This window comes from Budorcas taxicolor, chromosome 5 (genome assembly GCF_023091745.1).
Source record: "Budorcas taxicolor isolate Tak-1 chromosome 5, Takin1.1, whole genome shotgun sequence".
In the NCBI taxonomy this organism is placed as follows: domain Eukaryota; kingdom Metazoa; phylum Chordata; class Mammalia; order Artiodactyla; family Bovidae; genus Budorcas; species Budorcas taxicolor.
Genome location: NC_068914.1, coordinates 62890001 through 62909514, shown reverse-complemented (window position 1 = coordinate 62909514; position 19514 = coordinate 62890001). Strand labels below are relative to the sequence as shown.

General features: G+C 37.4%; 1 protein-coding gene across 1 annotated transcript in view; it reads left to right on the top strand.

Annotated features, from left to right (window-relative positions):
- The first annotated feature begins 3290 nt into the window (after window positions 1-3290).
- The window catches only part of CEP290 (centrosomal protein 290), a 90997-nt gene continuing 74773 nt past the window's right edge, over window positions 3291-19514 (top strand). The window contains exons 1-12 of the mRNA XM_052640092.1: window positions 3291-3404; window positions 3987-4116; window positions 4261-4338; window positions 6476-6545; window positions 6837-6883; window positions 9466-9609; window positions 14834-14887; window positions 15623-15775; window positions 16162-16344; window positions 17137-17226; window positions 17935-18057; window positions 19313-19436. Coding sequence (XP_052496052.1) covers window positions 4015-4116; window positions 4261-4338; window positions 6476-6545; window positions 6837-6883; window positions 9466-9609; window positions 14834-14887; window positions 15623-15775; window positions 16162-16344; window positions 17137-17226; window positions 17935-18057; window positions 19313-19436 — 1168 coding nt within the window. The 5' untranslated portion in view covers window positions 3291-3404; window positions 3987-4014. The remainder of the gene's footprint in view (window positions 3405-3986; window positions 4117-4260; window positions 4339-6475; window positions 6546-6836; window positions 6884-9465; window positions 9610-14833; window positions 14888-15622; window positions 15776-16161; window positions 16345-17136; window positions 17227-17934; window positions 18058-19312; window positions 19437-19514) is intronic.

Genomic DNA, 19514 nt, shown 5'->3' with positions numbered 1-19514 from the left:
GAGTTTGCGTAAACTCTGGGAAATAGTGAAAGACAGAGAAGCCAGGCATGCTGTAGTTCATGGGGTCACAAAGAGTCAGACATGACTTAAGAGACTGAAAAACAGTAACAAAGTTATAAAACTAAAGCGAGATTTTGCATCTAATCAGTACTGCAATTGAGATGTGGGTTGCAACTTTAGTTTCATTAATTATTACAAAATTACTTAGGTTCTCTGAACCTGTGCTCATTCAGTTTTGAAAAATGAGAATAAAACTTACTATTAGGCCAGGTACCTTAAATGTGAATAAGAAAGTGAGGAAAGGTAAAGGCAGAAAAGACTAAAACAGACAGAACAAAAATAATAAATAGAAAATAACAGTTGTAATGAATGAAAAAACAAGAACAAAAATAAGGTGCTGCAACAAAAATAAAGATTACTACTATAAAAGCAAGTATATAGTTTTAAGCACAGTAAATGACATATGTGCTCCAGAAACACTAGCTTTCCTCTCTGCTTCCCCCTGCTAAATTATGAATTGAAAACACTGAACATGAAGAATATTTAATTCAAATTCTTGAGTAAACAAAGTTATGTAATCAGAATACATATTTTAATATAGACAGCAAGACAGAGAAATAAGCACATTACAAGTATTGGTCTCCAGCATGCAAGAGAAAGCCATGTATCAGTTACAAACATATCCTTTAACCAGAAAGATTTGTGTGCAATCATACTATTCAAGTCTGAGCAGAGTTCTTAAACTCTCCAAGCTTTGGTTTCTTAACTTAGTTGGAAAATGAGAACAATATAAGCAACTATTTCACTGAGTTATTATGAAGATTAAATGAAATAATGAATAAGCTATGGTAATCAAAACAGTTTACAACTAGCATAAAAACAAAGACACAGATTAACAGAACAGACTCAGGAGGCCAGAAATAAACAAAAGAATCAAGAATATACAATGGGGAAGGAATAGTCTCTTTAATAAATGGTTTTGAGAAAATAGAACCACAAGCAAAAGAACGAAACTAACCCCTGTTTTACTTGACTCACAAAAATCAACTCAAAATGGATTAAAGAATTCAACATACAACCGACAACTGTAATCCTTCCAGTAGAAATAGGGGATAAGCTCCTTGACATTTGTCCTGGAAATGACTTTTTGGATTTGGAACCAAAGCACAAAAACAAAACAAAAACAAATAAATGGTCCTATGTCAAATTAAAACATTTTCAGATAACAAAGGAAATCCATGGAATGGGAGAATATATTTGCAAAAATAGATATGTAAACAGACAAAGACATATAATGGCCAACAGGTATATGAAAAAGTGCTCATAATCACGCAAAGTCAGGGAAATGCAAATCAAAACTACAATCAGAGTTATCAATTACTTCACACCTGGTAAGAATGAGTATCATCAAAAAGACAAGAGATAAGTATTGGTGGCAAAAATGTAGAGAAAAGGGAACACTTGTGTATGGCTGGTGGGAGTGCGAACTGATGAAACCATCATAGAAAACAATGATACAGGTTTCTCAAAAACTTAAAAACAGAACTACCATACTATTCAGCAGTTCCACTTCTGGGTATATATTTGAAGAAAACTAAATCACTCTTTTGAAGAGATATTCATTCAGCGTTACTTGTAATAGCCAACCCATGGAAACAACCTAAGCATAAATGCATGGATGAAAGGATAAAGAACATGTATGAATAGTATGGACACACAAGGCAATATGACTCAGACACACACAAAAAGAAATCTTTCCATTTCTGACCTCATGACAACACGGATGGAACATGATGGCATTATGCTAAGTGAAACGTCAGAGAGAGAAAGAAAAACAACTGTGATCTCCTTTATATGTGGGATCTAAAAATAGCAAACTGACAGAAACAAAGAACAGATCTGTCAACAGGTACAAACTTTCATTTATAAGATAATTTATGGGGACATACGGTATAGTCAAAAAAGGGTTAATGAACAGTGTTTGGCATACCATCTTCCAGTAAAGGACCAGACAAAATGATCACTATTCCACAAATCCGATGCATGTCTCTAAATGGATCACAAAATTATGTTTTTTATTTTCTACTGAACGGTTTGGAAAGAAATTATTTTCAAAAGTAAACTTCGGTATCAATTATAGTTAGCAAATGAAAGAAAGTGCTTCAAATTTTAAAAAGATGGATGCACTGGTCCAAACAGTTGGAAATATATTTAGCTTTCAAGTCTACAGCTTAAGAAAGTTTTCCTAGCGGTGTACCACATTCCAGAATGGTTGAGAGCAGCCCGATGGGCAAAACTTGCACAAAGAAAAGCTGCAAGCGTTTAAGAAGGCAGTTGTCAGGGAAAACCACCCTTGGTCACCAAGCAAGTGACAGCAACAGGGCTGGTGAGTACAGAGCAGCCTTCCCTTTCTACCTCCTAGCAGTGGCCTGGGCAAGTTCTAACCTCTCCTCTCTGGAACCTTCGCTCAATCTTCTAGTCCGTCAACCCGCGAAGATAATGGGGCTACAGGTAAGGCGGCCGAGGTCGGAGGATGCAGTGTCCTCTTCCCAAATTCTCACTCGCCCCCTGCCAAGCTCGCGGCCCCCACTCCACTGTACAGAGACAGACTATGAAATCGAAGAAGCTAAGATTTCTGCCTTTTTACAGAGGGCACCACCCAGGGCGTCGCCAGCGAACGCCCAAGGAGAGGGCGGCGTCTTCCCACCTCTTCAGACTCTGGCCGGGCCCCTCGGCCCCAAAGGCAGGAGCTTCTCTCACCCGGGACCGCTCCCGTTAACTCCTCCCCGCCACTAACCAATAGCCCGACCTCACCTGGGAGCAGTTCCACCCGGGGTTGACTTAGAGAAACCTCGGGAAGAGCGGTCCGGCGAGCGACGCCACCGAAGGCACAGTCATGTTCGGCCTCTTTCAGGTCACCAGCGCAGACACGCCTCGGCAGCAGCGCCTCCCGCCTCCGGGCGGTCCCCCCGCACCCCGGTACCGCCGCAGCCTCCCGCACTGCACGCCGGGAACGGCCTACCTCCACTTCTCAGAGACTTCATCGTCCTAAAAGTCCCGGCCTCCAGGCAGAACTGCATTTTGGGATTTGGAGTCCTCACCTCACGCCTTCACTTCGTCCATAACACACAGTGCAGGGAACTCGCGCGGGAATCTGAACGTAAAGCATCACCCACGGTCGTGAAATGTAGGCATCGCTAGCATCCGGGCCCTTGTTGCGGCCTCGGCGGGGTGGGGAATGGGGTCGCCTAGCAGCCGCTGTCGCTATTACTCGCTCCGGACCAGTTGGCGGGATCCAGTGTCCGATAGGAAGGGCGCTGGAGAGCGGTCAGGTTTGGCGGCTGGGCCGGGCCGAGTGGGTACGGTAGCTGAGCGGCCGCCGCTGGTTGCCAGGTTTGGTGTAGGTAGGTGGATCCTGGTGAGCGCAAACCGAGTCTCTTCCCACACAGGTTCTTTAACCTTCGGGGCCCAGGTAGACAACAGCTCAGTTTCCCCGTTGCTTAGCCTCCTGTCCGCAATCGGTTTGCTTGCCTTTCGCTGCAGCCCTGATTTCCCAGGCCCAGCTGCACTCGTTTCAGTCGTATATTTCCTCACTTTTTTTTTCTTAAATCCTAGTTTTTGTTTCTCCGAATCGGGGCTCAATTTCAGCCTTTCAAGCACCCCCGCGCTTGGCACCATTAGGTGTTCGAGGTGGTAAGGGGTCGTGGAGGAGCGGGACTCAGAATCTTAGTTCTGACTTAGATTAGTTTAAGCATGGAAGCTTTCGTAATTATTTGACCTATAAAATATCTGATGATTTTTTGCAACTGCTGTACTTTTCATACAGGCTATTTAATCGACATATCTGTTACACAATTGAGAAGCAATAACTGTTTGCAAACTCCGTAGAGAGTTGTAACAATGTGATCTGTAACAACTTTAAATTACTGTAAAGACAGTAATGCTACTTACCTTGTAAATGCTAATACCCACTTGTTTTGTTACAGAAGGTAAAGCACAGTGAAAGAATTCAAGATGCCACCTAATATAAACTGGAAAGAAATAAGAAAGGTTGACCCAGATGAGCTGCCTCGTCAAGAAGAATTGGCAGATAATTTATTAATTTCCTTATCCAAGGTACTTAATTGATAAAGCATAGATACATATATACAACTATGATTAAATTGTCCCTGAAATCACTGAATGGTAACAACTGAAAGAATTCTTATATTTTGTTTAAGGATTATAAAATATGAAATTGTTGCTTTTCTCTTTACTTAGGTGGAAGTAAATGAGCTAAAAAGTGAAAGTCAAGAAAATATGATACACCTTTTTAGAATTACTCAATCATTAATGAAGGTTTGTATGCAGTACTTTAATAGTAGCTTTGACTATTAGAGAAAGCTTAAGAATCACTTCTTAGATAAGTTAATCTCTAAAGCACTTTGTAAAATCTAAATGACAGCTAAAGTTCCTTAAAGAATGTGTAGGGGAAACAGAACAGTTGTGTTTTAAAAAGCATAGGGATGTCTTACATTAGTGAGTGAAAGTTGCTCAGTTGTGTCTGACTCTTTGTGACCCCATGGACTATATAGTCTATGGAATTCTCCAGGCCAGAATACTAGAATGAGTAGCCTTTCCCTTCTCCAGGGAATCTTCCCAACCCAGGGATTGAACCCAGGTCTCCCTCATGGTAGGCAGTTCTTTACCAGCTGAGCCACAAGGGAAGCCCAAGAATACTGGAGTGGGTAGCCTATCCCTTTTCCAGCGGATCTTCCCAACCCAGGAATCGAACCAGGGTTTCCTGCATTGCAGGCAGATTCTTTATCAACTGAGGTATCAGGGAAGCCTGTTTTATGTTAATTATGTTATAATTTGTTAGAGTAGCCAACCACTGCAGGGATTTGTTAGGAGAGGAAGAGATTTAGATGTGAGAATACCTTTTACATGCTGGGAGGAATTGGGGGCAGGAGGAGAATGGGACGACAGGAGATGAGGTGGCTGGATGGCATCACCGACTCAATGGACATGAATTTGGGTAAACTCTGGGAGTTGGTGATGGACAGGGAGGCCTGGCAGGCTGTGATTCATGGGGTTGCAAAGAGTCGGACACAACTGACCCACTGAACTGAAATGATACCTTTTAAGAGCTTTGCTGTGGCTCAGCAGGTAAAGAATCTGCCTGTAAAGCAGAAGACCTGGGTTCAATCCCTGGGTTGGGAAGATCCCCTGGAAAAGGGAACGGCTACCCACTCCAGTATTCTGGCCTGGAGAATCCCGTGGGCTATATAGTCCATGGAGTCGCAAAGAGTCAGACACGGCTGATCGATGATCACTCACTTTCATACCTTATAAAGGTCAAAGACTGTTGAGTAGTTTTAGGTAAGTGGAGGCAGTGGTAAAGTGTTAACGAGCTTCTAGCGCTGGTATGCATATGTGCTAAGTCACTTTAGTCATGTCCGACTCTTTGTAACCCTGTGGACTGTAGTCTGCCAGGCTCCTTTTGTAATCCTATGGACTGTAGCCTGCCAGGCTCCTCTGTGCATGGGATTCTCCAGGCAAGAATACTGGAGTGGGTTGCCCTGATCTCCTCCAAGGGAACTTCCTGACTCATATCTCTCATGCCTCCTACATTGGCAGGCAGGTTAGTGCCATCTGGGAAGCCCTCTAGAGCTGAAAGTAAAAAGTGAAGGTGAAAGTCACTCGGTCCTGTCTGAATCTTTGCAACCCCATGGACTATACAGGTCATGGGATTCTCCAGGCCAGAATACTGGAGTAGGTCGCCTTTCCCTTCTCCAGGGAATCTTCTCAACCCAGGGATTGAACCCAGGTCTCCTGCATTGCAGGTGGATTCTTTACCAGCTGAGCCACAAGGGAAGCCCTCTAGAGCTGAAAGTTACCATAAATAAAAACTGGGGATAGGAAATATGCATATTCTTTACACTTGAGGAGACAAGTGCAGAAAGTTTACAGCAGGTTGTAGAAGAAACAGATGTTGGATATAGTTTGGAATAAGCTGTCCAGGGCCTTAAAGGCATATCTTATGCTCAACAGTTAGAAGCCGTTAAAGGTTTTTGAGCTATACAGTTGCCTTCAGAAGGTTAAATTAGTTATATTAAACAACACATTAAAGAGAATTGAAGCAGTTTAGACATAACATTATGTAAGAAGTTAGACATAAAATTATGGGCTAGAGTAATGAAAATTAAAACAGAGAAAAGATAGCTGAAAACATTACAAAGGGAAAGTTGCAAAGCTTGATTTCAGACTTGAAGGAAAAAGAGGAATCAAAGATGTTTCAAACTTCTAGGAATCTGGAAATTATAGCCTTAAGTAAGAAATTCACCTATTCATTCAGCAGATATTTGCAGAATGTCTCCTTGTGCCAGGCACTGCAGGCCCTAAGTAGTAGGACAGTAAATAAAACTAAATTCTTATTTTTAGTGCTTATATTCTGATGTAAAGGCATACTGAAATAACTTTTTTTAATGTTTAGATGAAAGCTCAAGAAGTAGAGCTAGCTTTGGAAGAAGTTGAAAAAGCTGGTGAAGAACAAGCAAAATTTGGTAAGTGCCTTGGAGAAAGGATTACTGTGGTGTTAAAGAGTGACTTCCATTTATTCACTAAGCAATAGAGAATCAGCTTTAATATAGAGTCTATAAAATGTGTATAGTTATTTTGAAAGGTTTTTTTAGAACTCCTGTTTCATGGAAAATGTATGAAATAGTTACTTTCTCTTGTGTTACCTTATTTTAAATATGATAGACTTTAAAAATTAATTTTATTATTTTGTTGAAATTTATTGAAAAGTTTTGTTTTGAGATCTAACCAATTCAAACATTTATCTTTTTTAATAGAAAATCAATTAAAAACTAAAGTAATGAAACTGGAAAATGAACTAGAGGTATGTTCTTTTGTATTTCTTAGGGTATAATTGTCATAAATATTATCATTTTCAATTATTATTTTCAGATTTTTTTATTATATTTGGCTGGAAAATCACTGAAATGATACTGTGTTTATTATTATTTGTTTAGTATATATTTTACATGCCTATTTATGTACCTTAAATTCTATTAAGGATTGTACATCCAATTGTGAACAAAATAAAAATGTTGAGTAACCTCATGGAGCTTACAGTCTAGAGAAATATACAGAGAGATTACTATTACTGAGGTGTAGTGAGGCATGTTGGAATTTGAGGAAATTTGAGTGACAGAAAGATATAGGAGAAGAGAAGCTTTTTGCAAAAGCCAAGAGCCAAAATGTGAACATAAATGAATACAGTGAAATTATGGAGATTATTGGAAAGAATGTGATAAAAATGGATTAGTCTTTATAAAGAGGAAGGACCCTTTTTCCTTTGTACTTGGAAGGAAGGAAGAATGGATGTTTACAGAAGCTTTTCATGTTGGTAGGTTTAATGCCTGGAATTTGAGAGGATGAAGAGGTCATCTGCTAAGAGTGGGAGATGTGTAGTCAAACTTTAAAGAAGTCAGATAAAACCTAAAATATATGGAGAATGAACTGGAGATTTCAGGATCTGGAATGTTCAGATCTTGGTTCTTTCACATATTATCTCTATGGATTCAGATGGTTTTATTTTTTATTCCTTATTGTATATCCAGCTTCTAGGGAATTACCAGTCATTCTCAATAAGTACTTGTTAATTGAATTATGAGAGCTTCCCCAATGGCTCAGTGGGTAAGGAATCTGCCTGCAATGCAGGAGATGTAGGAGATGCGGGTTTGATCCTCAGTTCGTGGTATTTTCCCGGCCAGAAAAAGTGGGCTACAGCCCACTCTGGTATTCCTGCCAGGAAAATCCCACGAACTGAGGAGCCTGGTGGGCTATAGTCCAAAGGGTCACAAAGTGTCAGACGCAACTAAGTACAATCACAAGTGAGTTAATGGAGTCAGATCAAGTCTGTGCTAGTGTTTAGCAGGGCAACTGCTACAGAATAGAAGAATAGGCCAGGTGGAGATATTGGTTGAAGTGGTGATTATAAAAAGCTAAATAGGCAAGGAAATCAAGATTGGCATGTTAGGGGGAGATTAAGGAGAAGAGGAGTCAAGGCATTAAAGGGTCTTGTGAGGTAAAAGGGCAGATGTTTTGTGAATAATTGAAGAATGTTTCTGCTTGGACAAGGTCCTGGTGTGGGGATGGGAGTGTGAGACTATAATGCAGACAAGAAGAGAGTTTTAAAAAAGAAAGTCCAGAATGAGAGTTACATATGTGGCAATTGCTTGGGGACTTTTGATGGAAGACTGTGAGCCATGTGCCAAAATTTCTCAGTGAATTTTGTGAAGGAATGACTGAGAAGTTGGTAGTTTGCTACTACCATGAATACGTAGTGATAAGAAAGCTGGCTATCATGTGAGAATCAAAGCAGCAGGAGGAGTTTTTACAGGATGGCGGAGGAATGATAGCCTAGAAATTATAGTTTGGCGTAAATCAACACCTTTTCTTAACCCCTAGGTATATGAGATGTGAAAGAATAAGCATTTCCAATCTGAAAAAGTTCCAAATGAAGTAGTGTACTAAAAGAGCCAAACTATAGCTAAAGCAAGGAGGTAGAAAGGATAAGTCAGTGGAAAGGCTGGGGAAATAAAATACTAGTTTATCTTGGAAGATTTTCTTTGAGAGCATAATGGGAAGCTTTTTGAGGGAGGTAAAGAGTATGAAAAATTTGGTTAACATAGAAGAATAACAGAACTGCATGGCAGGGAGATGACTTAGAGACAGATTAGAGGACCAGAGGATTTTTGGTTTTCGACCATGACCCAAAGGAACTGGAATATGAAGCAAAATGTATTTAGTCTGCTGCAAGATTTTAAAGGTAATCTAAGTCTGGATGTCTAATATGATAGCACTAACCATGTGTGGCTGTTAGCATTTAAATTAATTACTGTGTAAATTAATTACAACTTAAGGATTCATTTCTTTAGCTACACTAGTTGCATTTCAAGTGCTCAGTAGAAACATGTATATAGTGGCAGTGCAGAGAACATTTCCATTATCCTAGAAAGTTCTCTTAGATAGCACTGGTGTAAATATGAGTCAGTGATATGAGGGGAAGGGCTGCTTAAAAGCTCCATGGGTCAGTGACTAGTGTGGAGGCTCAGGTGGATTCTGGTGTTGTTTCAGAGCTCTGATACTCAGGGAAAGCCTAAATAGTTCATTGCGTAGACCGTTATATGCCTTTGTAGTTTACCCTGATGCCTGTGGCTTGGCTATAACAGGATCTGAGTGATTGACACTCAATTCTTTGTAGCTCTGGGTGGCTTAGGAAGAGCTTAAAGGGTTGTCTGTGAACTAAAGCCTAAATAAGCTCAATAAAAATGGTTCTTCAGCAGCTTGATTTTAAACACTTGGTGCTGATTATAATAAAATTTAAAAGTCAAAATAATTATTTGTTTGCTGTTGATTCATTTGAATCTCCAAATGTAATGGAATTAATTTATACTTTTGGTTTCTTGCTTTCAGATGGCACAGCACTCTGCAGGTGGACGTGACACTCGGTTTTTACGTGATGAAATTCGCCAACTTGAAAAGCAATTGGAACAAAAAGATAGAGAATTGGAGGACATGGAAAAAGAGTTGGAGAAAGAAAAGAAAGTTAATGAACAAGTGAGGCACATTTTTCCATTGACTCTTAACTGTTCAAGTTACCCAAAAACACTACCTGTTTATACTTTTTATCATTTTTAGTAATGATACCAAGTTTTATGTTTTATGTATTTGTAGAAATTGATCTATATGTGTTTCTAAGGTTTTATATCATAGCTGTTGTTGTCATCATGTCTTTAAATGGATCAGGTATTTCTAGTGAATGAATATGACCTAGACATTAATTTTTTATATATGGAGGTATCTTTTTCTGCAGATGTTAAGAATTCTTTACATAAAGTTGATGATTTAGCCTGGAATACTGATAGGAGAAAATTAGGCATTCAAAATCAACTGATTTTCTTATTTGTCATAATTTGGGAAAAAAGAAATTTGTATTTATATTAGTGGTAGACTTGGAAATTAATCTTTAGTGATATATTCAATAATAATCAAATTTTTTATTTTCAGGCATACCTCACTTTATGTAATATAGAGGTTCTTAAAGAGTGATAATGTCACCATTTTGTAAATCAGTTCATATATTAAATCATAATGTGTTATCTTTTATACAAGCATGGTTTATTATTACCTCTTATGTTATACTTGTTACTTATAAAATAATTCAATGTTCACTTACATTTAGTTTGAGAAAAAAATTATATTTTTGCAGGTAAATGTATATTTCCTTTTAGAAAACAGTATGTTTCCTTTTTATGCCTCCACTGTCACTGACTTATTAAAAAATTTGGTGTATATATGTATTAGTTGTCCCATCCCTGATGCCCAGAAGCTTTTTGTGTCCTTTATAAGGTCAATGTTGTATCATGTCCTGATAATCTTATTTTGTCCATTGTTCTCTTGGAAATAGATTGTCATAAATACAAGTATGACATTGATTATGAGGTAATGTTGATATTTAAAAAGAATTCATCGTAGACTGATACATAAGGAAAAACATTCCTATTCTTTTTTTTTTGGCTGTGCCATGGGACATGTAGGATTTTGGTTCTCCTACCAGGGATCAAACACACGACCCCTGCATTGGAAGCATGCAGTCTTAACCTCTGGGTCTCCAGGGAAGTCCTGATTCCCATTCTTGATGTATCTATTTTATTAGGTAGTTCGGAAGTAATGTAAAAGTAAACTATTAATATCTGTATAGTTTTTGCAGTGAAAAAAGTGTAGATTGATGCCACCTAAAGGTGACGAATGGTGGCTTAGTGGTAAACAATCCACCTGCCATCGCAGAACGTGTGGGTTTGGAGGATCCTCAATATGTCAGCAAATTTGGAAAAGTCAGCAGTGGCCACAGAAAAAGGTCAGTTTCCATTCCAATCCCAAAGAAAGGCAATGCCAAAGAATGCTCAAACTACTGCACAGTTGCACTCATCTCACACACTAGTAAAGTAATGCTCAAAATTCTCCAAGCCAGGCTTCAGCAATAGGTAAACCGTGAACTTCCAGATGTTCAACCTGGTTTAGAAAAGGCAGAGGAAGCAGAGAACAAATTGTCAACATCCTCTGGATCATCAAAAGAGCAAGAGAGTTCCAGAAAAACATCTATTTCTGCTTTATTGACTATGCCAAAACCTTTGACTGTGTGGATCACAATAAGCTGTGGAAAATTCTGAAAGAGATGGGAATACCAGACCACCTGACCTGTCTCTTGAGAAATCTGTACGCAGGTCAAAAAGCAACAGTTAGAACTGGACAAGGAACAGCAGACTGGTTCCAAATAGGAAAAGGACTATGTTAAGGCTGTCTGTTGTCACCCTGCTTATTTAACTTATATGCAGAATACATCATGAGAAACGCTGGGCTGGAAGAAGCACAAGCTGGAATCAAGATTGCCAGGAGAAATATCAGTAACCTCAGATATGCGGATGATACCACCCTTAGGGCAGAAAGTGAAGAACTAAAAAGCCTCTTGATGAACATGAAAGAGGAGAGTGAAAAAGTTGACTTAAAGCTCAGTGTTCAGAAAACTAAGATCATGGCATCTGGTCCCATCACTTCATGGCAAATAGATGGGGAAACAGTGGAAACAGTGTCAGACTTTATTTTTCTGGGCTCTAGAATCACTGCAGATAGTGATTGCAGCCATGAAATGAAAAGACGCTTACTCCTTGGAAGGAAAGTTATGACCAACTTAGACAGCGTATTAAACAACAGAGACATTACTTTGCCAACAAAGGTCCATCTAATCAAGGCTATGGTTTTTCCAGTGGTCATGTATGGATGTGAGAGTTGGACTATAAGGAAAGCTAAGCACCAGAGAATTGATGCTTTTGAACTGTGGTGTTGGAGAAGAGTCTTGAGAGTCCCTTGGACAAGCAAGGAGATCCAACCAGTCCATCTTAAAGGAGATTAGTCCTGGGTGTACATTGGAAGGAGTGATGTTGAAGCTGAAACTCCAATACTTTGGCCACCTGATGCGAAGAGCTGACTCATTGGAAAAGACTCTGATGCTGGAAGGGATTGGGGCAGGAGGAGAAGGGGACGACAGAGGATGAGATGGTTTGATGGCATCATCAACTCAATGGACATGAGTTTGAGTAAACTCCAGGAGTTGGTGATGGACAGGGAGGCCTGGCGTGCTGCAGTCCACAGGGTTGCAAAGAGTTGGACAAGACTGAACAACTGAACTGAACTCGAGAAGGAAATGGCAACTTATTCCAGTATTCTTGCCTAGAAAATCCCATGGACAGTGGACTGTGATGCACTACAGTCCGTGAGGTCACTGAAGAGTTGGACATGACTTAGTGACTAAATAACAACAACAAAAATGAAGAATAAGCTCTTGGTGAATTATCTGTTTAGCTGACTCAGTGAAACATAACTATAGATATCTTATCATGCAGGATCCTGCTTATGCTGTACAGTAATAGAATTGCTTAGGGAGATTTCTGTGTGTGTCTTTTTCTAGGCTATTGTTCTTTGTCTAGCCTGTGTATTCATCAACTTCTCATCACTGATACCACTCACTGTTAGCTAATCAGAACTATCTTGTTGATTCATATCCTAGACTACTATCTTTATTCTTAGACACACACACAGACAACTTGTTCAGTCGCTAAGTCGTGTCTGACTCTGCAACACCAAGGAATGCAGCGTATCAGGCTTTTCTGTCCTTCACTATTTCTCAGAGTTTGCTCAAGCTCATGTCCATTGAGTCAATGATGCCATCCAATTATCTCAGCCTCTGTCGCCCCCTTCTCTGCCCTCAATCTTTCACAGGATCAGGCTCTTTTCCAGTGAGTCAGCTCTTTGCTGATGGTGCCAAAGTACTAGAGCTTCAGCATCAGTTTTTCTAATGAATATTCAGGGACAACTTGAATACATAGTTAATATACCTGTCCAGCCACTAGGTTCCTTGAAATAGAATATGGATATGAGTTGCTTTGGCAATTTGTTTTTGCCCTTCGCCAGTCATTCAGTTTTACTGAGTATTTATAGCATGTGAAATACTAAGGATACAGTGGGCATACTATTCTGTTTCTTAGCCATATTCACTGTCAATTACAAAGATAATATAAGATAGTAGGATACTCTGGGGATACATTCAGATATAAGAATGCTGTGGGATACTATGGAAAGGTATACATAAGTCAGTCTTCTTTTTTTTTTGAGTTTGAATTTTTTAAAAACAGGTTTTAAATTAATTTATTTTTGGCTACACTGGATCTTCATTACTGCGTGGGCTTTCTCTAGCTGCAGTGAGTATGGTCTACTCTTTAGTAGCATTCTGTGGGCCTCTCATTGCAGCGGCTTTCCTTGTTGTGGAACGTGCATATTCCAAAAGGATATCTGTGGATAGGAAATCATGAGAGACACTGGGTAGATGATAAGAGTTTGTGGGTCATAGATACTGAAGCAATAGAAGTGATTGGAAGGCTGAATTCTGAGGCATAGAAATGTCTAATGAAATAGAGTCCTTCAAGGAACAGCCCAAGAAAAGTATCAGGAGTATGATGTTTCAAAAACCAAGGAAAATGAGCATTAGTAGCGTAAACGGTTTTGCCTTTAAGTTCTTGACGTGTTTTCTTGTTAAATTTCCCAGTTCAAAACAGGATAGGACTGTTTCTTAATTCCCAGATGATGCTAATGATAATGGTAAACTTGTAAAATTTGTAAGCGTGCATCACTTCAGTTGTGTCCAACTCTTTGCGACCGTAGGGACTGTAGCCCTTCAGGCTCCTCTGTCCATGGGATTCTCCAGGCAAGAATACTGGAGTGGGTTGCCATGCTCTCCTCCAAAGGATCTTCCCAACCCAGGGATTGAACCCCTGTCTCCTATGGCTCCTGTACTGCAGGCAGGTTTTTCACTGCTGAGCCACCAGGGAAGCCCCCAAATTTGTATAGCACATTGCATTTTATTATGAACTTTCTTTAAACTTTTTGTTTTGAAAACTTTACCTTCATGAAGATTTTAGGAAAAGCAGGAAACACTCACATACTCTTTATATAGGCTCACCAGTTAACACCGTGTTACACATGCTTTATCTGTCAGTGTCTTTGCACACACAGACTTACTTCCCTCCCTTCCCCTCCTCCTCTTGCTTCCCTCTCTTCTCCTTTCTTTTTTGGTGAGCCATTAGAATTAATGTGAGATAGCGTGGTACTTCTTATTTAAATATTACAAATATTATGATATTTTATTCTTAAATATTACAGTATATTTCCACTGAAAGGAGAGGTATTTTTCAATATAACTACTTATATAATTAGCATACTCAGGAAATGTAATATCAGTTCAGTGCTGTTTTCTAATAGATAGTCCATAATCAGATTTCCTCTGTTGACCCAGTGATATCTTTTTAGTTTCCCCAGCCAAAATCCAAGCATCCATGGTTCTTTTTAAGCATTATGTTGTACTGCTTTGTATTTCTAAGTAATTTAATGCTCCCTGAGAGCGAAGTCTTTTAGCTCTGATGATAGAACTGCAAAATGGTAGAGACCTTGGATAGAAGACTGCTCATTAATAGGTTTTAGGCTGAGGAATAAGAGTAATGGTTTTGTTTTCTGTATCCTTTGGTTAGAGTTTTTTGTTTTTTAAACTCAACCTGCTTAATCCTTCCTATCCTTAGTTTTCAAAATTTTGGCTAACTGTTCATGTCTTGGGTCAACATGAAGTCCTCAGTAATTAAACATTCTCTGCTTTATTGATGAGAAACTGAAAACCTGACATTATGTTGAATTACTGCTGAATTTTATCTTTTTTATTTGTTTTTTGCTATTTTAGTTGGCTCTTCGAAATGAGGAGGCAGAAAATGAAAACAGCAAATTAAGGAGAGAGGTTGGTAAAAAAAATTCAGTAGTTGTGGTTCAGCAAAGATACTTATTAAAAAAGCTTCCATAAATTAATTCTTTAACCAGAACTGGAATTGTTTAAGTAATGATGTTTTTGAACTGTGATTTTTATCATGTGACTTTGTCTTAGGGAAATAGAAAATAAATAGAAAGAGGAGGTCCTTAAATACTGCATTCATTGGTTAGATCTGTGTGGGTAAATCTTACTTTCTTTTTTAAGCTGTTCTTTGCTAGTTTGCTAACTCAGTATGTGAGTGGATTTCTGCCTTACTTCCTCTTATTTTATCTGGCATTCTTTTAAAACTTTTGCTTCTTATGAAATCTTACAAATCTGTTAATTATTTGGTTCTTCTGAGCCAAATAATGTACATTGTTTATAATGAATTTTATTTTTTAATATAATGAAAATTTTTTTTGCTTTGGTTGGTAATTAATATTCTTGCTTTCTTTGATTATCCAAAATAATATCTTATTCTCCTAAAATTTCTTTTTTTTCCTTTAATTTCTTATTATTATACTTAATTATATATTATCTTTCTCATTTCTAATTACCTTCTTCTTGTCCTTTTCTGGAGAACAAACGTCTAAAGAAAAAGGTGAGGCTTTAAGTGTTGTGAAACCTTGGGATTTTAAAGGTCTGTTTTTAGATTATTTAGAGGGTGAAATTTTGTTTCTTTGGATAGTTTTTTTAAATAGAATATTGTGTTTGATCTACCTTCAGAATGAACAGCTTCGTCAGGATATTATTGACTATCAAAAACAAATAGATTCGCAAAAAGAAACACTTTTATCAAGAAGAGGAGAAGACAGTGACTACCGATCACAGTTGTCTAAAAAAAACTATGAACTTGTCCAATATCTGGATGAAATTCAGGTAAAATGAATGGAAGTCAGTTCAAAGCCATAATTTTTTATAAAACTTTCATTGTAATGTAAATCTAGTATTTAGACCTACATTTAAATATATTTAGTGTAAATCTGCAAATGTGTATTTGTAAAACATGAAATAAATTGCATCTTTGGAGTTCCAAATCTTGCAAATTAATTCTTGTTATATGTCTGTCTTGTGCATTTCTTAAGAACTAGGATTCTTAGTTACAGTTTTCTTGATACTTGATTTAGTTGGTAAATTTGATTTAGTTGATACTAAGTATCTATAAAGTTCCATTTTCTCCAGCAAACACTTATGATTCCATTTAATTTTAATTTTAATTTGTTTTATTACATTGTTTTTAACTATAATGCCTTTATCTTTCCTAGACTTTAACAGAAGCTAATGAGAAAATTGAACTTCAGAATCAAGAAATGAGAAAAAATTTAGAGGAGTCTGTCCAGGAAATGGAGAAGATGACTGATGAATATAATAGGATGAAAGCTGTTGTGCATCAGACAGATAGTATGATGGACCAGTTAAAAAAAGAAAATGATCATTACCGGCTTCAAGTAAGGATTCTTGTTAGATTAACTTATTTGGACAGACTTCATATTGCCTCATTACTGTATATTTGAAATTGGAAAGTACCTTAACTTTCTAGGATATGAGATTTTGTCTTATGGTCTAATATACCATCTTACACTGTAATATGTTACCATGCTGATATATTTGCCTCTATATGGTTTTCTAGTTTCCTTACACATACCTTATACTTCTTGCCATGTATGGGTGATATCTGAATGAGTATATAGACAGCAGTCCTCGAAAGCTATTAATATGGGGAATTTTCTACTAAAGACTCTTGGAGGTCCTGTGAACCATAAAGTTTAATTTTACACCTTAGAATAAATGTACTCTGCATGTCATAGAAACCAGTATATTGTTCACTATTTACACAGGATTAAACTTGTTAAAAAATAGAGTAATGCTTAAAAATATAATTCAGTCAGTTCAGTTCAGTCGCTCAGTCATGTCCGACTCTTTGCAACCCCATGAGTGCAGCACACTGGGCCTCCCTGTCCATCACCAACTCCTGGAGCAAAAAGTAATTTTTTACAACTGTAAAGATGCACAAACCATTTAATGTCACCCTAGCTACTGCTCCAAGAATGAATATGCCTTTAAGTATATATGTATATATGTGCATGTGTATGCTTATTACTAGCCGCAACCGGAAAATCCACACAATTTGGCCTACACGGCCAAAATTGTGTATAATGCATGTATAAATGTTCAGTTATAATAAATATGTTTGTGTTATACTACTTTACAACGTTTATGAAATAATTGTTGCCTTTTAGGTACAGGAGCTTACAGACCTTCTGAAAGCAAAAAATGAAGAAGATGATCCAATCATGGCAGCTGTGAATGCAAAAGTAGAAGAGTGGAAGGTGCTTTTTTTCAATTGATTTCAATTTTTAGTCTTAATTTTCTTTAAAGGCTTTGTACTGGTTAGTGACATTTTTATTAGGCATTTCCAAAGATGTATAAAATGTCTTAGCTAGAAAAGTCTTAAGAACTGTCATGTGTAGACCTCTAGAGTTGTTTTTAATCATTTAATTTTGGAGGAGAGACATTAGTAAATGTATTCTTCACTTTGTTTTTACTTAGTATCTTTTAAGTTTTAGTTTACATCAGTACATATAGTATTGCTTTGTTTTTAATGACTGTATGACTGTAATTTTTCTTTGTAGATATGCCTCTTTCATTCATTCAGGATATTTATGCTTCTTCATGTTATTTTAATGTTTTCTTTTTAAAGATTAGTTGTATACACTTTGTAATTGCAGGGAAGTGGTTATATCTTCTTGTTTGAGGAATGGGTTTTGAAAACTTGACGTTGTTTAAATGAAAAGATTGAATTCCTTAAAAAGAAAAAAGCACAGTGTATATCTTTGAATCACTTCTTATTTGAACTTCAGGCTGTATGCACAAAAGGGACAATGGTATTCCAATTGTTGCTATTTTCTCACTTCCAAGATTTTTTTGCCTGTATTTTCTTGATCTGCTAATGGTATATATTGAAGTGTTGATCATAAATGAGAAATGGTTTATTAATTTTGCTGTTATGTAACAAACCTTATTTTGTTTATTTCTAGTTAATTTTGTCTTCTAAAGATGATGAAATTATCGAGTATCAGCAAATGTTACATAGTCTGCGGGACAAACTGAAAAATGCCCAGCTTGATGCTGATAAAAGTAATGTTATGGCTCTACAACAGGTAAAACTTTCTCAAAATTTAATTTGTCATTGAGTTTTATTAAAGTTGGAAGTGAAATTCTGAACTGTCTTTCATTTATCTCCTGTGCCTAATCTAGTCACTGGCCCCTTTGGGTAGATAATAAAGTCTTCAGAAGTTTCTTATACCATCCACTCCTAAGCAAAAATTATAATTAGGTTTAGAGTTAGGAATAGAATTATTTTGCATATTTTTCTCTGTTGATGCAGATAATACATTTATTGTTTGGGAATTATTTATAAGGAACTATTAGAAACTTTTAGAAATTTAAATATCCTAATACTCTTACTAAACTTTATTATATACTGGGTTTTAGTGCTGAAATATGATGTACAATGTGAAATAAACTAAAATATGGCTGTAATTTGTACTGCATTAAATTTTTATATTTAGTACCAATGTATTCATATATGCCTGGTAGTCCAGTGGTTAGGACTCAATGCGTCCACTTCAGGGGACATGAGTTCGATCCCTGGTCTGGGAACTAAGATCTTGCAAGCTGTGTGGCATGATCAAAAATAAAAGAAGGAAAGGACAAAAAGGAAAGAAGTTACACTTGCATAAACTGTTTTCTCCAGTCATAGTCTAAAAGAAGGAAGGAAATTTTGGAGTATTTGGAGAATAAGGACAGTTGCAAAGGACAAGATTTTCATGTGAAGTGTACTATAAGGGTGAAAGTGAAGTTGGGTAAGGGAAAAAAAGCACAAGGCAAAACGGAAACAAAATGATAAAAAGACAGTTGGATGTGAGGGAAAATAACACAAAAGAAGTCATAAGTCACAAACAATAGAGAGTTCTAGAATTTCTGTTTGCCGGAGTGCTAGCCCTTGTATTATCTTTAAGTACTAGAGAGACAGCAGTATACCTACAGTGATTAGTGTAGTTGAGGTATACAAAATAGTAAAAGAGTTTTGACTTATACAAAAATATATTTTAAAATTCTGTTGAATAAAACAAGACCTACCTTTTTCTTACTTCTAGTGAAAGTTGCTCAGTTGTGTCTGACTCTTTGCAATTCCATGGACTATACCGTCCATGGAATTCTCCAGGCCAGAATACTGGAGTGGGTAGCCTTTCCCTTCTCCAGGGGATCTTCCCAACCCAGGAATCGAACCCAGGTTTCTCACATTGCAGGTGGATTCTTTACCAGCTGAGCCACAAGGGAAGCCCTCTTACTTCTAAATTGTATATTAATATTCAGAAAGTGAAAATATGTGATATTCAAAATATTTTATAGGGTATACAAGAACGAGATAGTCAAATTAAAATGCTCAGTGAGCAAGTTGAACAATATACAAAAGAAATGGAAAAAAATACGTTTATAATTGAAGATATGAAAAACGAGCTCCAAAGAAATAAAGGTAATTCAATGTTTTATAAGTATGTAGTTATTTTAGATACCATTAAATTTTAAAAAGTTTTATTTTTATTATAATGGA